The 19452-nt window shown below is 40.4% G+C and overlaps 1 protein-coding gene across 3 annotated transcripts in view; it reads right to left on the bottom strand.

Annotated features, from left to right (window-relative positions):
* TRIM33 (tripartite motif containing 33) overlaps window positions 1-19452 on the bottom strand; it is a 112543-nt gene that overhangs the window by 12165 nt on the left and 80926 nt on the right. For all 3 annotated transcript variants that reach the window (XM_053655870.1, XM_053655868.1, XM_053655869.1), the window contains exons 9-15: window positions 18516-18790; window positions 17802-17966; window positions 14479-14676; window positions 6064-6196; window positions 4588-4651; window positions 2141-2300; window positions 772-1121 (exon numbers count right to left, since the gene is read on the bottom strand). In XM_053655870.1, coding sequence (XP_053511845.1) covers window positions 772-1121; window positions 2141-2300; window positions 4588-4651; window positions 6064-6196; window positions 14479-14676; window positions 17802-17966; window positions 18516-18790 — 1345 coding nt within the window. The remainder of the gene's footprint in view (window positions 1-771; window positions 1122-2140; window positions 2301-4587; window positions 4652-6063; window positions 6197-14478; window positions 14677-17801; window positions 17967-18515; window positions 18791-19452) is intronic.

The raw sequence follows: 19452 nt of genomic DNA, 5'->3' as shown, positions 1-19452 counted from the left end.
AAATTAACTGCTTCCGGTGGTCAAGAGGAAGCTATTTCTGCCCTGGCTGGTGTAGCTCAGTGGATTGAGCACTGGCCTGTGAACCACATGATCGAGGTTTGATTCCCAGTCAGCGCATATGCCTGGGTTGCAGGCCAGTTCCCAGCAGGGGACTCATGACAGGCAACCATACATTGATATTTCTCTCCTTCCCTTCTTCTCTAAATAAATAAAATCTTTAAAAAAAGAACAAGAGGAAGCTATTTCTTAAAAAATTCAAGACACGGAAAGTGATTTTTTACAAAGGTGTTTTTTCTTTAAAATGCCTTCTGAGAGCTTTCAAACATTACAAAAGTAACTTTGGGTAAGATCCAAAAGAGTTTCCACTAAACTAAATAGTGTTCATAAATAAAATCATTAACTGTAGACCCCATTAAAATTAATAGATTTTTAAAAATTCAGCTTCAAGAGGAAATCTACTTTCTCCAACACCCAAGGACCCTTGCCCCTCATAATTTAGAGTTTTATCTAATTTGTTTACATTAAGTATAAACTGAAGGCCAGGAAATGATCTATTTTTTATTATTAATGTTCCACTTATATTTTGGACATTTTATCATTCAACTATTAGCTTCTCTTGAAGGTAACACCAAAAGAAAAATAAATAGGCCCATGTTACACAGAAATACTATGTATGCATTGGTTTAGAAAGCCATCTGCTCTGAATAACTTTCTAGAGTTTTTTTTAGCTCATGAAGGTAAACAACAAAAAATCAATTCTTTCGCTAATACCTTGGAAAGCTAAGAAGTGTTGGAACATGACAAGTTAGATGGAAAACCTTGGGGCATTTCTCACAACACAAGAGGTCCCCTCCATTTTGGCAGACGGCACACCAGTCCTCGTTTGGGTCATCGTCTTTGCTGCTACCATCTCCTCCCATCCTGGCCGCCCTGTGCATGAGGCTTCGAATTGAGGACTTTCCGTTAACCAGGCTGCTGAGCCCCGACTGTTTGCAGCTTTCGTTCGTATCTGTGGGCTCAGTTTTCACGTGGTTTTCCAGGCTCGGTAATGCATCCAGCTCGCTCTCCAGGTGCAGGCTGGTCGAGAGAGGCGGGGTCAGACTGCTCTCCGGACTGCTCAGCTACAACAGAACAAGGACGAATTCTTGAACAGTCATCTCATCACTGCTGTTTGCAGTATGAGTGTGTGTTTAAAATTGATGTCAACATATAAACAGACTAGCTTAAAATTATTCTGGAAATTACACTAGTTACATAAAGGAACAAAATTACCCCCCAAATCATTTAGGCATGTTAATACCAAATCAATCAGATAGTAAGGAAATCAATTTAACAGTCAAGCACACTGATGTGGGAGTGAGCACAGGCTTACACTTTTCCCACCCAGAGTCGACTTAGTATGTTATTTTTCAAACAAGAATCTGTTGCATAGTTTTTGAGAAGCATTCTGAAATCGTCTTCTGCTCACTCATCATTACACAACTGTAGGAAGACTGTAACAATGTACTACCCACACTGAATTCTGGGTGAAGAGGTGACACACTGCTCCTGAACACCAAGACTCAGCGTGCTGCTTGCTACCTCTACACGCACTGCATTCAACACAGAGGGGCTCGAGCTGAAATTTCTGTGCCAACCACACAGAACATGAGGCTTTAAGTCTAGGTAGGAAGAAAAACCAAGATCGAAATACCGAAACGAAGAGGGACTTGGGCCTTCTTTCATCCTATATAAAAATTCTACAGTGTTCCACCTGGAAACTCTAAAATAGTAATTCATAAGCTAAAGGTAATCTTCCCATCACAGAACTCTCTGTTTAAACTTCTCTCATGTCACCAGCCTTAATTCTGAAGTTACAGACCCAGAAAATAGCCAAGGACCATTTATGGCCTAAGACTCAATGGGGCTATTAAGATGATTAATAAATTCAGAGTAAGACAGAACTTGATTTAGAATCATGGCAAAAATACTGACCAATCACAAACTAAAAGATCATCTGAAATGAATCCTTAATGTGAATAAGTCTGTTCTGATTAGAAAGAGATATTTAGCTAATACCAGGCGCAAACATTCACACACAAGTGCACGTTCACAGACGCACGCAGAGGGGAGGGCCCTGGCGGGCCCAGCGGGACTTTACCATGCAGGCGCTCCTCCTGCCGTCCTCTGTCTTCTCCTGCTTCACGGCGCCCGAGAAGCTACATATTTCATCTTCAGTCCCAGGTTCTTGCTTGACCTTCACTTGATCAGACTTGAAACTAAGACTTGTCTTCTCAGCAGTTCTTCCTGATGACCCACAGCTAATAAAAGACAACAATGGCCATATATGTTTGGCTGTGTGGTGTATATAAAAGTAATCATCATTAACGTGAAGACAGATAATTTATTAACTTTAAAATGATAAGGACACTTTATAATGGTGTTAAGAGGACTGTGGTATAAACTTAGCTTCCACTTCTCAAAAATGTAGATCACACTTTCAGACCTTACAAACACCACATTACAGTCTGAAGTACTTACACTAAATCATGTAAAAAGTCTGAAACAGTCTCCCAAGGCTAACAGCACAGAATGCTGGTGTTGGTCATTGCTCCTCTCTATGAAAGTAATTTCAATTCTTCCCTACCCACAAATATGTAAAGAAAATGTCATCAACAGTAGTTGATGAAGCCTCCTCAAAAAAACTGCTACTTTAATTTTTGAGGGCAGGCAACTGGGAAAAGAGGATAACAAACAGTGAAGAACCCAGAAAGTCCGTATTTGAAATCAATGAAATGATACATGACTAACCAGTTCCATCTAGATCACGAAGCAGAACCACTGGCAAGAGAAAGTGAATAACTGATTGGAAAGACCACATTACTTCTAAGAATGAACCTTTTTCCAGTTTATACTTTTCTTCCAAAAATACTGATCAATGCCCTGCCTGGTGTGGCTCTGTAAAAGCCAGCCTGCAAACCAGAGTTGCCAGTTCAATTCCCAGGCAGGGCACATAGCTGGGTTGTGGGCCAGGTCCCCAGTTGGGGGCACACAAGAGGCAACTACACATTAATATTTCTCTCCCTCTCTTTCTCCCTCCCTTCCCCTCTGTCTAAAAATAAATAAATCATTTTAAATAAAATAAAAATACTGATCATTAACTTAAAGTGTAATGAACAAGAAGTCAAGCAAGTGTTTAAAAGAACTAGTCTTCAAAAATGCATGTGCACACATAATATAGAAACTCAGAGTGCACGCCTTTCCTGCGTTACACTAAATTATTTACAGCCGAGAGTAAAACTCAGTTAACACGACTGCATTCTGTCTTACACACACCCTTAGTGCTTGCTGTCCACCAAAACGGCAGAAAAAACAGCGAGCAGTTCAGGAGTGAGGGGCACCCGAGTACCCAGAACGGCGTCTCGGCACCGTCCTCCTCACTGACGTGACCCGAGCTCTCAGGGGAGTGGCGGGCTCCAGGTCTGAGGATGGGCATGTGCAAGACGGACCTGGAGCGTCATTTCACAAGAAGAAACAAGGAAGCTTTCAGACACTCCTGGGGCTACAACAAAACAACTCAAGGGGCCAACTTGTTTTAGCTGACAGGCCAAAAATAGAAAATTTTAAGCATCAATGAAAATCACATCTATAATGGTTAAGATATAAAACATATAAAATATGTTTAAATGTGAGTTGATAAAGTTAAAAATAATAAGACTCACTGACCACTGTTGGAGGGTGTTGGGAAATCAATTCATTATAAAAACCCATAAATAAAGAGAAAGAATCAATTCACTCAGCCTTTCCTATAACCAAAAAGATGATGAAAGTTTCTCTTCACAGAAACAGTTTAAAATAGTAAACTAAGAAGGAATACAATCATTTAAAACACCTAATTTTTTAATTAGTTAAAAAAGAGAAAATGAATATTAATGGTTGTTATCATAAACAAAAACCAACCAGACACCACGGGCCCCTCATGGAAGGACAGACCACCCCCAAGGAAGCAGACTCCCCCAGACGAAACCGAATCTAGCCCCACCTCCCGGTCTAAAGAGGGAAAACACAGCAGGCAGTGCGCCCCGGACGGAGTGGGGGAAACGCTGTAGGAGAAACGGGGCACCCCCAGTAACACGGACCCTTACTTCCACATCTCTACTGATGCAACACGGACCGCTTATCTGAGTCTGATTCAAAGAAACCTTTTTTTTTTTTAAAGGCACTTGTGGAAAAAATTGAGACATCTGAACATTAACTGGATCTGTATTGATATTAAATAACTATCTGCTCATTTTTTTCCAAGTGTGATAACAGTTTTGTAGCTCTACAATTTAAAAATCCTTATATTTTAAGTGATATATTCTGAAGCAGTCACAAGTAAAATAAGATGTCTGAGATTTGTTTCAAAATAATCCAGACCAAGAAAGAATGAGTGCGAGTATCAAAGAATTAACAGTGGCCGTACCTGTTGAATTAAGACTGGTAACTGCTGGAGCTGGGCGGTAGTATGTAAGAGTTCACTGTGATAGTCTACTTTTTCAAATACATATTGGAAATATTTCTTAATAAAAAAAGAAAACATATAGCTATTCATAATGTAATACTCACCTGCCTCGACTGCCAGTACTAGAGGTACTGGGGGGCCTCACAGGTGTGTGAGAATTGGATAAACCTGCAACCAATAAGTTAAAATAAGTATCAATGCAGATAAGAGTATTCAGAATTCCATCTACTAATTACGGGATTAAAGATGATTATAATAAAACTCATTAATTCTCAGAAATCAGACACAGGCTTGGCCTCAGGTTGGCAGACCTCGCCCAGTCTCTCGGTCAAACCCCACTCCCAGAATTCTCCTCACAGCAACACTTTCTTTTCGATCAGTGACAACACAGCAGGTAAGAAAAAGCTATTTGCTGTCTTGCCCCAAGTCATCAGGTAAGCATACTGCTTAGATTCCTATTATTTACCCTTTATTTCAGAAGTCCTATAATAATTACAATAAACCTCAAAAATTAGATGATCCAAAAAATGTATTAATGATGCATCTCATGCAAAACTCACATTGAAATCTGAACTATTCTTACTCTGGAAATAATGAGGTGGTCTGTTCTAGTAAGGAAAAAAATAACAGTTAATTTGCCGCAGAAAAATCTATTCCTTAACTCTGCGCTGTCGATTATGGGGAGTTGCTGTAATCATTCACTCATGGTGAAGTCAATAAAACAACTGGGATTTTGCAAGAGCTGTATTTCATGAACTTGGTTAGTCACACATTTTAACACTTTCCAATAAAATTTGGTTTTAAAATTACAATTTGAAAATTCACTTGCTTTCCCTTCACTTTTTTCAACAAATTTTCCACTTTTCATTATTTTACAAAAGTGTGTTAAACTTGGGTTGAAACCAAAAAACTCTTCAACTGATGATCTAGACTGGAGAACGTGAGGAAGGCATGGAAGTCAGCGCGTCCCCCAATGCGGCGACATACGCTAGCAGAGCTCGGGGAGAGGGGAGCGGCGCCCCGGCGTTCTGAACAGCACACACAGAGAGAAATTCATTTCACTTCAGTTGGCTAAAGACCGCCAACACTACCTGGAAAAAAATAATCAGAAGGAGCAACCGGGGGAAAAATACGATATGTTATGAATTAATTCCGTGGATCACCTTGGCCAGAGGAGAGTACCCCGTTGTTTGGCCAAACACCAGTCTAAATGTTGTCGTGAGGGTATTTTTTTTAGATGTGATTAACATCTCAATCAGTAGATTCTGAGTAAAAAAGATCAACATCTGTATGTGCATGGGCCTCATCTAGTTAGTTGAAGACCTCAGTAGACAAAGCCTGAGGTCACCAGAGGAAGGGCTCTGCCCCTGGACTTGATATCCCATCATCAACTCTCCCTGGGTCTCCAGCCTGGCAGCCTGCTCTGCAGAGTCTGGGCCTGCCAGCTCTGACAACCACGTGAGCTTATTCCTTCAAACCTCTCCCTACACAGGCATACACGCACACACACACACACACACACACATGCACACACAGACGCTTGTTGTAACAGAGCGAGGCGGCCCCTCGACCAATTTTACCTGACGATCCTGGAGACAGGGCAGAGGGGCCCGGAGAGGGGTTCATGGTGCTTGTAGGCTGTGGGGGTAGGTGACTGCCTGAGATGTATCTACTTAGTAGATTATCTAAACTACTTGAACCAGCATCTTCCAACTAAAGAAAACAGAAAGATAAATTCGCTTTGATTAAACAGAGTAGAAGTTATCAATTTTATTAGGGTAATCACTTATGCTCAGTTTCCTAATAAACAGATCATCCTACATCTGAACCAGCCTGTTGCTTCCTTAGGCGCCCTAAGGGACCCCCACAGTATAAAGTTTATGTGAATAAAGCTATATTAATATTATTCAACAAATACCCAGCAGAACAGGACAAAACCCAATACACTAAATTCTTTATGTTCTAATATGAAAACAGCATTGACACATCCTGACATGTTTGACTTTTCTCAAAGTTGATGCAAGACTCCATCATCCTTACCCCATCGTCCTTTCTCTATTTCAACACCCAAAAATCTCCCAGAATCATTTACCCAAACAGGAATTTGATGTCAATGCCCAACTCCAAAGCTGAGTCATGTTTATATGCAGGAGAAAGCCCTCAGCCCAAGACACTGGGTCCCTTACTTCACAAAAAGTGGTCACCAACAGGCTGTAGGCTGAAGCCGGAGGGCCTGGCACGGAGACCGTGACCCGGTTTCCAACTGAGCACGAGTTTCCCGTCTTTAAAACATTCACCCACAGTGAGAACTGTGATGATGAGATGAGAAAATACCTGTGTACAATTACAGAAACCGCCCTAAGTGTATACTGTTCCATATCGGGGATGGCCAAACTGCCCTTAACTCACTGCCCGTCTTCTTGCTCACCGATCGGACTGGCTCTGCCCGTGCCCCCTCCGCACCTTCTCTCCCACTGGAGGCAGGGCTGTTCCTGAAAACTCAACACACCTTTACTACTTGCTTTCCTTCCCTCCCAAAACACACAGAATGACTATAAAACAGGAAAAGATGGCATCAAAGCAGAAACTTTGGAAGAAACCATAAATATATATACCAAGGTAGAGTTGGACTGACAGAAAAATGAACTGAATAAAGGAGCTCAAAACATACCTCAGGCAAAGGAGGATTTTCCTAAAAATAATTTGGTATCCATTTACAGTAAAAATTATCAACAAAGTGGGTACAGAAGGAACATACTGCAACATTATAAAGGCCATAAATTACAACTCAACAGCTAACAACATACTTAACAGTGAAAAGCTGAAAGCTCTTCCTTTAAGATCTGAAAAAAAGACAAGGATGCCACTCTTGCCACTTTTATTCAACATAGTGTTGGAAGTCCAAGCCAGAGCAATTAGGAAAGAAAAAGAAACAAAAGCATCTAACTTGGAGAGGAAGAAGTAAAACTGTCCTTATTTGCAGATGACATATTATAGATAGAAAATCCTAAAGACTCCACCAAAAACTGTTAAAATAAATCAATTCAGTGAAGCTGCAGGATACAAGAGCAATTAGGATTAGAGTAACTAATCCTAAAATTTATACAAAACCCAAAAAGACTCTGAAGAGCCAAACTCTAAGAACAAAGTGGGATGTATCATACTCCCCGATATCAAGCTGCAATACAAGCTACAATAATCAAAACAGTATGGTACTGGCATAACAAATACAGATCCATGGAATAGAGAACCCAAAAATAAATTCTTGCATTTATGGTCAATTAATCTACAACAAAGGAGGCAAGGATATACAATGGGGTAAAGACAGTCTCTTTGGTAAGTGGTACTGGGAAAACCAAACAGATACATGCAGAAAAATGTAAAATGGGGCCACTTTCTTACACCACATAAAAATAAACTCAAAATAGCTTGAAGACTTAAATGTAAGACGTGACACCATAAAATTCCTGCAGAGAACATAAGCAGTAAACTCTCTGATACCACTTGTAACGGAATCTTTTTGGATATGTCTCCTTGGGCTGGAGAAACAAAAAATAAACAAATGGGACTCTATCAACCAAAAAGTTTTTGCACAGCAAAGGAAACCATCAACAAAACAAAAAGACAACTGACTGAACGGGAGAGGATATATGCAAATGATACATCCAATAAGAAGTTAATATCCAAAATACATAAGGAACTTACACAACATAAAAAAATACCTGAACAATCCAACTAAAAAATGGACAGAGGACCTGAATAGACATTTCTCTAAGAAGGATATACAAATAAATAGCCCTGGCTGGTGTACCTCAGTGGATAGAGCACGGGCCTGCGAACCAAAGGATCGCGGTTCGATTCCCAGTCAGGGCACATGCCTGGGTTGCAGGCCAGTGCCCAGTGGGAGACACACGAGAGGCAACCCTACATTGATTTTTCTCTCCTCCTCTCCTTCCCTTCCCCTCTAAAAATAAATAAATAAAATCTTTAAAAAAAGAGAGAAGGATATACAAATAACCAACAGACATAAGAAACCTGCTCATCACTAATCATCAGAGAAATGCATATTAAACCCTAAAGAACTATCGATCATCTCATACACATCAAAATGGCCATCATCAATAACTCATAGTAAGTAACAAGTGCTGGCAGGAAAAGGGAACCCACCCATGTACACTGAGGGTGGAATTATGAATTGATGAGCCACTATAGAATATAGTATGGAGATTCCTCAAAAAATTAAAAATAGAGCTACCATACAACCCAGCAATTTCACCACCAGGTATTTATCTGAAGAAACAAAAAATACCAACTTGAAAAGATATATGCACCCCTATGTTCACTGCAACATTACTAATAATAGGCAAGACATGGAAGCAACCTATATGTCCATCAACAGATGAGTGGATAAAGAAAATGTATATGCATACACAATGAAATTATTGCTCAACAATAAAAAAATGAAATTTTGACATTTTGTAACAATATGGAGGAACCTAGAGGGTATTATGCTAAATAAAATAAGCCAGATAGAAAAAGACAAACACTATACAATCCCACCTGTATGTGGAGTTTGAAAACAAAACAAACTCACAGATACAGAGAAGAGAAGGTGGGTGGGCGAAACAGGTGAAAGGAGTCAAAAGATACAAACTTCCAATTACAAAATCAATAAATCATGGGGAGGTAATACATACAGCATAGTGAGTACAGATAGTAATACTCAAATAATACCATACTTAAAAGCTAAGAGAGTAAATATTAAAAGTCCTCATCACAAGAATATAACTTGTAACTGTACAATGACAGATGGTAACTGTCACCATACTTACTGTGGTACAGTCGTCCCTCGCTATATTGCAGTTCACTTATAGCGGGTTCACTATACCGCAGGTTTTGAAAGATATAGAATTTTACATGTTGTTAAAATTATGTAGGTTTAAGAATGTAGAAAGTGCCCTGGCTGGTGTAGCTCAGTGGACTGAGCGCGGGCCTGCAAACCAAAGGATTGCTGTTCGATGCCCAGTCATGGCACATGCCTGGGTTGCAGACCAGTTCCCAGTAGGGGACCCATGACAGGCAACAATACATTGATATTTCTCTCCCTCTCTCCTTCCCTTCCCTCTCTAAAGATAAATAAATAAAAAATCTTAAAAAAAAAAAAAAGAATGTAGAAAGTATTTAAGAGCATATAAGTGTTTACAAGAGTGTGGAAAAGGTTAATAAGAAAGTGGGAAAGGTTTATAGGAGTGTGAGATGGGTTTATAAAGCCTTAAAAATTATATATATATACATATATATACAAAAATAACAAAATAAATATAATACTGCTACTTCACAGATTTTCACCTATCGCGGGGGTCTCTGGAACGTTACTCCTGCAATAGGCGAGGGATCACTGTAGTCATTTCGAAATGTATACAAATACCCAATCACTAATGCTATACACCTGACATTAATATAATGTTTGATGTCAATTATACCTCAATTTTTAAAAAAGAAAATAGGCCCTTCTCATTAACAAAGTATTTGTCATTAAATGCCCCAGAGAGCTGCATGTCAGCGACGTAAACGCTGGATGTGAGGTAGGCTACAGGCTAACACGAGGGACAATGAAGGCAGACTGGGAGCCGTGCCTGCCCACTGGTCACAGCCCTTGGCCGTGGCTTTACTCGTAAACTCTAATCACCAGAGAACCCCTTGCCGCCACCGCAGTGTGACTGCTGGAGGACGTGTGAAGAGGGGCAGCTACTGCGCCAACACAAGCCCCAGGCAGCACCAGGCCCCGTCTCACCTAAACATGAAACAGTCCCACCTTACCTACCTCCGCTCCCACTCTCTTACACTCTCCTGCCTGCAATTTGTGTCTCTGCAGACAGACAACCTGAAGGCTGGAAGAGGGAACAGGAAGAGGCAAACCCAGAGGACACGGGCTTCCCAGAAACTACTGTCCCCAACAGGGAAATGGTGGCTGCAGCATCTGCCTCCAGGTTCCATTAGACTCGGATAAAGTCACCGTAAAGTTAGAGGTTTCACTAGAAGAACAATTCCCTTACTCACTAAGCCAATGGTTTTTGAGCTCCCTGGATAACTGTATAGAACATGTGTGATATAATAATTTCTATGAACTGAAACAAATACAAATATCAATGAGTCTAAGATAACCAACCATGCAAATAAAATCAGTGTTATTTTTATCTATCACTCTGACAAAGATGGAAGAAAAGACTGATTTAGCCAACGTTGGACATAGTATAAAAATGAGTACTCTATAATATTTAAATTTGCATGTAAGTATCAGAAAGTTTTTCCAAAATTTCACAATATCCAATATAGTATCCGAAGTTACTAATATGCCAAATACAAAAAAATGTACAAAAATATGAATGAAATCATTAGAATACTAATCTCTTGATCATATGAGGAACAGAATCCAAGGTTCATTTATAAATTCAAGACGTATCCAGGTTCACTACATATTCCCTCAAAGTCAAATCACAAACATGCATCATCACTATGTACTATAGCGATATAAAAAATAATTCAAATTCTACTCTATACTGGATGCCCATGATGATCAGTATTAAAATACGTCAGCAAATATTCAAAACTGTCTTTGTGTTTACTGCCTGTCTGTGTTACATAATTAACACTGCCTCACCTCCTCCCATACAGCTTCCCCGGGTTTCCTTTTCCTATGCCATGGAAACTACCAGACAGGAGAAAAGTGATTCTTCTAGAGATAATAGGTTTGCTTCCCTTTCTATTCTGGTTCATATGGTTAACTATTTCTTACTTTGTCACTCTGTGGTAACACCTCTAATTCCTTTCAAAAATAAGTGACAGTAACAAGAGGTAGTGAGAAGGTGGAGAACAGAAACCTGCACACACTGCTGCCGGGACTACAAAACAATGCAGCCACTGTGGACAAGAGTCTGGCAGTTCCTCAAAACACAAACACTCACTATATGACCCTGAATTTCCACTCCCAGAAATTCAGCACCGAGAGCTGATAGCCTGTGTTCATTCACATGTTCAGAGAAGCATTACTCCTCACAGCCAAAAGTGGAGACCAAATGTCCATCAGCTGATAGATGGATGAGCAAATGTGGTTCATCCACACAACGGAACAGTCTGCCATAAAAAGGAATTCAGCACTGACACATGCTATAATATGGAGGAACCTGGAAAACACTATGCTCAGTGAAAGGTGCCAGTCACAAAAGGTCACATACTGTATAATTTTGGGAACCACCCTGCCTGGTTGGCTAAGTCTGAGTAAAAGACCTTGGGACTATAAACCACTGAGACAAAGCTTGTCTTCCTGGCTGGGGTGCTGCCTCTGCCTCCTTTACTTCATTCTGCTTGGCCCCCCGGGGCAAAAGACTGGTTAGCCAATGATGGGTTAGATTCCTCAAGGAAGGGACGACATAAGACAGGCACAGTCATGAAGGGGCCATCAGGGAAGGACTTGGGGGCTATAGAAAAAGGGGGTGATGGACCCTCACCCTTAGGCTTCGACATAGTCTGAGTCCTCATTCTGTCTGCAGGAAATCTCTCAATCTCTTGGCTGCCTCACTTCCCCTGCCTGACTTAAGCCTGAAACAATGCCAGAGGGTGGTGTAGCCCTAGGCGGGAACACACAGTTCTCTGGAGTGATCAGGCCTAAGAAAGAATGCATAAAATCCTGTGAAAACTGCTTTGCTAAGAATGCCCTTAATTTTCTAAAAGGGCCCAGTCATAAAATGAGTTTGTTTCCCAAAGTTTTATGGCCCTTTAGCTAACTGACCCTGCCGCAGAATAAGTCCCCATAGTTCTTTGAATGGTATCTATTGTTTGATCATTGCTGCCTGACAATGGCTGATGAGCTGTACCTGTATTCCTGTGCAAACTGAACTCAATAAAAGCCCACTGAGGAACAGTTCAAGGCCCTTTTCCTCTAAGAGAGTGGCTACCTTTCCTCCCCAAGCAGATCGTATCTTGGTAAACTGACTCTCATCTGTGGAGGATGGGGGCAGCACTCTGTGGGCGGAGCCCCTCCACATACAATCTCAGTCATACAAAATGTCCAGAACAGGCAAATGCATGATCTCTTGGCTGCCTTACTTTCCCTGTCTGACTGAAGCCTGAGACAATGCCCAAGAATGGGGGCAGCCCTGGGCAGGAACAGGAAGAAATGAGTGGTTTCCGGGGTGGGAATGAGTGGCTTCCAGGGTGAAGAGGGGAATGGAAAGTGGCTGCTAACAGGTCCAGAGTTTCTTTTGGGTGTGAAATGTTCTGGACACAGTAGTGACAGTGAATAGACTAATAACCAGTGAATTGTACATTTTTAAAAGTTGGATTTTATGGTATGTGAATTACATCTCAATTTCTAAAAGCATATGATAGTTTCATAAATCTATAAATAAAAATAAGATCAGACATGTGCAAGGAAGAAAAAGCTCCTCAGTGAAGTCATGACCTCTAGTCTCTGACCCACTTTAAAAACTGAACACGGAGGGCACACATTCCGAGCTTCTTTTCTTGATCACACAGCTCTTCTGGGCGAGATGACAAGGAAGGTGTAACATGAGCCTACTTCCCCTGGGATGTCCAACTTTAGAGGACATGGAGCACCTATACTTCCAGCACCTGGTCTGTGTGAGAAAGGATGGGACCAAGGGCCAGACTGACCCTAGCAAATTATGTTAAGTTTCACATTAGCAACTCTCTTAAGACCTGAAATGAAGTCTTACCTTTTTACTGTTAATGCCCCAGGACTTTAATATACAGTGCGTGCTTAGTATAACGTGAATGACTGACTCCTTGGACACTGTCACGTACCTTTCTCCGAGTGCCCAAAGCCTCTCAACACTAATACCTTCTCAGGCCTCCAATCCCAAACTACCTCCCTGACATCTACTCTTCATAGAATAGGGGAGGAGTTGGACTGGTTGGTAATCAGGATTTGCGCTTTCTATTGCAACTTTTCCATTTACTGGGTGACTCTGAGAAAATCACTAACTTCTTAATCTCACCCATAAAGTAGAGATATTACACAAATATGAAATGATTTCAAGTATTAAACTGATACACTATCTATGAAAATTCCTTGTAAATTATAAACTTATAACTTAACAATTTTATTTATATACTCCAAAAATTTCCATATATATAGTCCAGAACTCTCAGTACCAACACAACTACAACTTGCTTTGCCAATAAAGATCTCCCCTAACATCAGGAAAGCAATCAGATTAAGGGAATTTACAATGAATGAGTGGTTTTGAAACAACACTGGAATTAAAGAAACATCCCTTAAAGTAAGTCATAGAAACCCATCAAACATATTAAAATGTTCAACAGCAGCCATGGACAGTCAGGGCCCCAGCGAGTCAGAAGTCTGCCTGCACCTTGCTCCCACAGCACCTCATGAGAATACAACTCAGTATAATCTTCAAAGGTTATATTTACATTTAAAAATACAAAACGTTTTTGAATCAAATAAATTAGCAAAATTTCAGAAAGCACTGAAGGGAAAGGTACAGTGCGCCTCAGAGGCCCTGCAGCCCCTCCCTCCCTCGCCACGCCCTTCCTCCCCTCACCACGCCCCCCCCTGTCCCAGCCCACACTCGGCGCCTCACACCCCAGCCTCTCCCTCCTCAGTCCGGCCTGTCTACGTAATGACTCTAACAGAAATGACAAAGACTTGACCACATTTTGGTCCTGGGTCTCCTCTCTGGATCCAAACCACACAAAGAGGGCTTTACCTAAGTCAAGATTTATTTACCTGTTGGCAGGTGAGAGAAAGATAAGCAGTTTACATCTTATAACTTAAAAATATCGAGGAGTGCTAGTTTTAGCACATGTAACTTTCAAAAATTCAAATATAACCAACTCTTTGGAAATTTCAAAAGATGTAAGTTTTACCTAAATTTTAAAACAACCAGAAAAATATACTCAAATATGCTAATGAACACAAGATTTGAAATCTTTCATTCAACTTAAATCCAAACCTGTATGGGTGGAATATCTGGTAACGATGGAAGGTTTTCTGGATTGGTAACCGAGGGGATCAGCTCTATTGCCGTAACGGACGGGCTGGTGGGACCGCGATTCGCACTGGCCATCGTAGCCGTGGTGGGGCTGGTGGGGTTGATTGTGTTGTGCGCTGACACGACAGGAAAGGGCCCGGCATGCCCTGGGTTTGAGTGCTGTCAGGAAAGAAGTGTTATCATCACTTAATCAGCCGAGATAATCCTAACAGGAATGTACCTTGACAACCAGTTTTAACTTAGGAAGGATATACAAGCGTCAGATACCTATGGTTGAGAAACAAGCAAGCTCTCTCAAACTTACATAGGTGAAAAACTGTAATTCTAACTTAAGTCTTTTCATTTTTCTATTCATTTTTGTGCAGTATTTAGGAGAAAACAGATTTGGCAATAATTTTCAACCTGGCAGTCTGGTAACATGGTCTTACTCAGAACAAAGATGGACGTTAACTAGAAACCCCCAAGTAAGTCTTCATACAGCGTACCAGGAAAACCACCACTCTGTCTACATTCCTCTTTTGAGTCTTTGTCTTTTTAAAAATAAAAGTAACTGGCCCTGGCTGGTGTGGCTCAGTGGATTGAGTGCTGGCCTGCAAACCAAAGTGTTGCTGGTTCAATTCCCAGTCAGGGCACATACCTGTGTTGCGAGCTGGGTCCCCAGTAGGGAACACATGAGAGGCAACCGCACACTTATGTTTCTTTCTCTTTCTCCCTCCCTTCCCCTTTGTCTAAACACAAATAAAATCTTTTTTTTTTTTTTAAAGCAAACCTCTGACAATTCCTAGTCCCATCTACTACAACCCCAGGGTTTGAGAGACGGGGAGGGAAGGAGGGGGAGGGGGGGAGAGGGAAGCAGAGGTACAAGAAAGCTGTCAAGCTGCTGATCCAGTGCCTAGCTCCAAAACTTGTCTAACTAATCTTTAAGTGGGTTCTGATATTTGATGAGCAACAAAAATTAAGATAAAGACTTGATAAGATTTTTAAAAGTTTTCATAGCTCATTGTGAGATTAGGCTTTGATAACCTAGAAAATGCCCAAAGAATTGAGAAATATTCATTTATTTCCCAGATACATTCTTTTGTGAACAAGTTTCCCAAGCATTACATAAAAAAACCCACACACACAAGCTAGTAATAAAGATTGATGTTGAATTCTAACTTACTCTAACAATAAGAGGCATACAAACACATACAAATGGAAAGAAAGGGGGGAAAGGTTCTGCTTCATGCACAAAAAAATGTAGATCTACAAAATTTTTACTCTTTATGTTTCCTAATATTCTTCAAGCATGTGAACATGTACGTTGTTTAAACAACTATACAGGAATAACTATAATAAAGTCTGATCTAAAGATAGTCAGTTTAATAACAGCCTTACTATCACTAGATATTTAAGAATTGTAAAATTAAAAGACATTTTTCCACAGAAAAATTCCAAGACTGATTTATAACTTTATCAGACAGATATACATATTATGATAAAATGCTACAGAAGAATTAATAGAAGAAATAGTCAACTTCCAGGAAAGAAGGAAGTATAAAATGTTGACTTTCAAAAGATCCCTGGCCGATCTGGCTCAGTTGTTGGAATGTTGTCCCATAAACCGAAAGGTTGCAGGTTCGATTCTCCATCAGGGCACATTCCCGGGTTACAGGCCCAGTCACCAGTCAGGGCGCACTCGGAAGGCAAACTGTGGACGTTTCTCTCTCACATGGGTGTTTTTCCCTGTCCCTTCCTCCCTTCCCCTCCCTCTAAAATCAGTGAGCATGTCCACAGGAGGAGAATTAGAAAAAAGACAAAGAGTTTGCCATGGTATTTGGGACTCCAGTGGATTCACTCACTAGACTAAAATAAAGGTTTTAGCCCTGGCCAGTGTGTGGCTCAGTTGGTTGGAGCATCGTCCCAGAACTGAAATGTTATGGGTTCGATTACTGGTCAGGGAGTATACCCAGGTCTTGAGTTCAATATCTGGTTGGGGTGCTTACAGACGGCAACCATTCCACGTTTCTCTCTCTCTCGCCCTTGCTCTCTTTGTAAAAGCAGTGAAAAAATATCCTCAGGTGAGGATAAAATAATTTTTTTAAACTGTGTTGTACTTTATGTAAGTATTTACAACATACCAGAAACAAACCATATCCTTGCAACCATCTACACTTAAACTTATAATGAAAATGCGAGGGAGCATGTATTTTTCCAAAGCCTTTCCAGAAGTGCCTGGGCCAAAAAGCTGAGGGCCCGCTGCTCTAAGAAGATAGTACTTGTCAATGTTAGTGCACAGACTGATCCAAGAGAGTTAGTTAGTAAGCGTTTACACATTTCTGAGTATCACTCCTAGAAATTGATTTGGAGGGTATGGCTTTGAAGCTGTTTCTGGCAAGGCCTCCAAGTCACTGTGATGGTCTTTAAAGAAACATCACTGTTAAAGAGTGAACCGCATTATTGTATAACTAGAAAACCCATGTAAAAGTAGCTTCGTTTCAAAATCATGTCTCTGCCCTGACCAGTGTGGCTCAGATAGTTAGGCAATGTCCTGCAAAGCAAAAGGGTCACCAGTGTGACTCCTGGTCAAAGTCAAAGCACATGCCTGGATTGTGGGATTGGTCCCTGGTTGGGACACTTATGAGAGGCAACCAATTGATGTTTCTCTCCCTCTCTTTCTCTCTCCCTTCCCCCTTCTCTAAAAGTACATAAATAAAATCTTTAAAAATCATGTCTCCTATATAAAGATAATCAATCTGTAATATTATTCCGGCAAAGACTAGAAAATGTGTCTCTGAATACATTTATTTTTAAGGGTAGGCATATCTATATCCTGAAAAGAACAACAGTAAGTAGAGAGAAGTAAAAACAAAAATTAATAATAGCACAGGTTTGTTTTCAAAGTCCTTTTTATGTATTAGGTTCAAAACTTCATGTTTAAAAGAGCAGAAAAAATACCCACAACTGCAGGAAACGAAGGTTCTAATCTCGATTTCACCATTGTATCTTGTGGTTGTGGACAAATAACAAGCTCCTGTGTTACTTAACTCCGTAAAATGAATTGGGTGAACTAGATTAAGGGTTCTAAACCCAGAGTACATAAAAATTTAATGGCATCAAATAAACCCTTAAAATTAAATACAAAATGTTATATCTACATGCATTTTTCTGGGGCAAGAAGATACACAGCATTCCTCAAATTCTCAAAGGTATCAATGATCCCGCCTCCCACCAACTGATGAAGAAAAATGGTGTCTTTTAGTTTTAAAATTGTATGGTTCTTACAAATGTAACTCTAGGCATACTTGTCTTTGGAGGTGTGGCTGCATCATGGAGTACTGAGGGCCGCTGTGCCTGGGAATCCCTGAAATCCGGGCAGCGTTCTGAGCCAGTCTCATCTGGTGGGCTTGGAAAGATCCACAGTTCATGTTGTTCCTCTGCATTGCTTGCACGCTGATCAGCCTGGGAGGCTACATAATGTTTTTAATAAATTTATATTTCTCATAAAATGTTACGGTAAAAGTAATTCTGTCAGGATACATAAGAGTATAAATTAAAAAGCGAGTAAGTCATTCTCCTCATCTCTAGCCCAAAAGCCCCTTCTCTCAAGGTCTGTATGTGTTTAAAGCATTAACTTTCCCAACTTTGGATCGGGGAGGAGAAGGCAGGAGAGGTACAAGGATGGGAATGGTTTTAACAAAAGCCCAAATCACATTATTAGAAATTGGGCAAAAATAATCTGGCTCTGGCCCAAAACCACGTGTACAAACCAAAAAAAAAAGAATCTGGTATGAAGAACAATAATCTGTGTACTAGTGAGTTAATTTTGTTTCCCATGGTTACTTACTGTCTGTCCTTCCTCACAATGACTCTGCCATAGCTAGAACAGTATTTAAACTCTGACCTTGGAGCTCTTTCCCTACATGTCAATTTGAAATGCACGACTCATCTATAGGAGACAGTGTGTAGTCCTGAAGTTTTCACCAGATACATCAATAATTCAGTGATGTAATACTCACCTGCTGTTGTAACATCTGAGGGGCTGCCTGTCGTGGATGCTGCTGTGTTGTTGTCGTCGTCGTTGCTACAGGTGCAGGGGGTTGCTGCATTCTCATTTGCTGCAACTGCTGATGCTTCTGTGCATACACTTGCTGTTGCATGTGCTGGAGTCGAAGCTGTGCTAAGTTAATCTGTCCAGGGGTTTTACTAATGTGGTTTGTCCCTGGAGGGACTTGCCCGACTACAACATTAGGAGTATACCCAGGAGCTGGTTTACTCTCTATTACTAGATTACCTGAAAGATTTAAAAAATGAGAATGATTTGTACATAACCAAATAAATCATCTACATTTTGTGGATTAATCATTATCTTTTCCCCTTTCCTCTGAAAACTCTCAGAACTCAAAGCTTCCGACAGTACAGTAGAGATGGGAGCTAGGTTTAAAAGATGATAAAGATCAGAAACCTAGTATAGTCCAAAGCCAAATAATTGACTTTTGATTATTGAGAATATATTCCTTATTTACATACATGTACAGAAAACTAGAGAGCTAAAAGAGATGTTATCAGAGGAGGCCCATCTAATCCAACTAAATCAATTCTCCTTTGACAAGATACAAGAATACTCAAGATTACAACTGCTGATTCCATCTGCCTTTGAATTGCCAAAAATGCAGGGCAGAATACTACAATGCTACAAAACTGTCTTCTGTGGAAATATGTCCTTAGAAATGACAATTTTCCTTACTTTTCACAGAGCCCATTGCTTTCTAAAAGGAGGAGGAAATTTCAGGAAGGTCTGATATAAAGTAGAGCTGTCAAACCTTTCCTGTAATGAGCCAGATAGTAGTAGTTCAGACTTCACGAAAACTGTCATGTATATTTTATTTATTTGTTTTTATAATCCTTTAAAATGTAAAAAACAACCTTAGCTATCATGCCACTCCAAAACAGTTT

This window comes from Artibeus jamaicensis, unplaced genomic scaffold (genome assembly GCF_021234435.1).
Source record: "Artibeus jamaicensis isolate MK-2021 breed Jamaican fruit bat unplaced genomic scaffold, CSHL_Jam_final scaffold_1689, whole genome shotgun sequence".
Lineage (NCBI taxonomy): Eukaryota > Metazoa > Chordata > Mammalia > Chiroptera > Phyllostomidae > Artibeus > Artibeus jamaicensis.
This window is presented reverse-complemented; position numbering and strand designations above follow the sequence as displayed.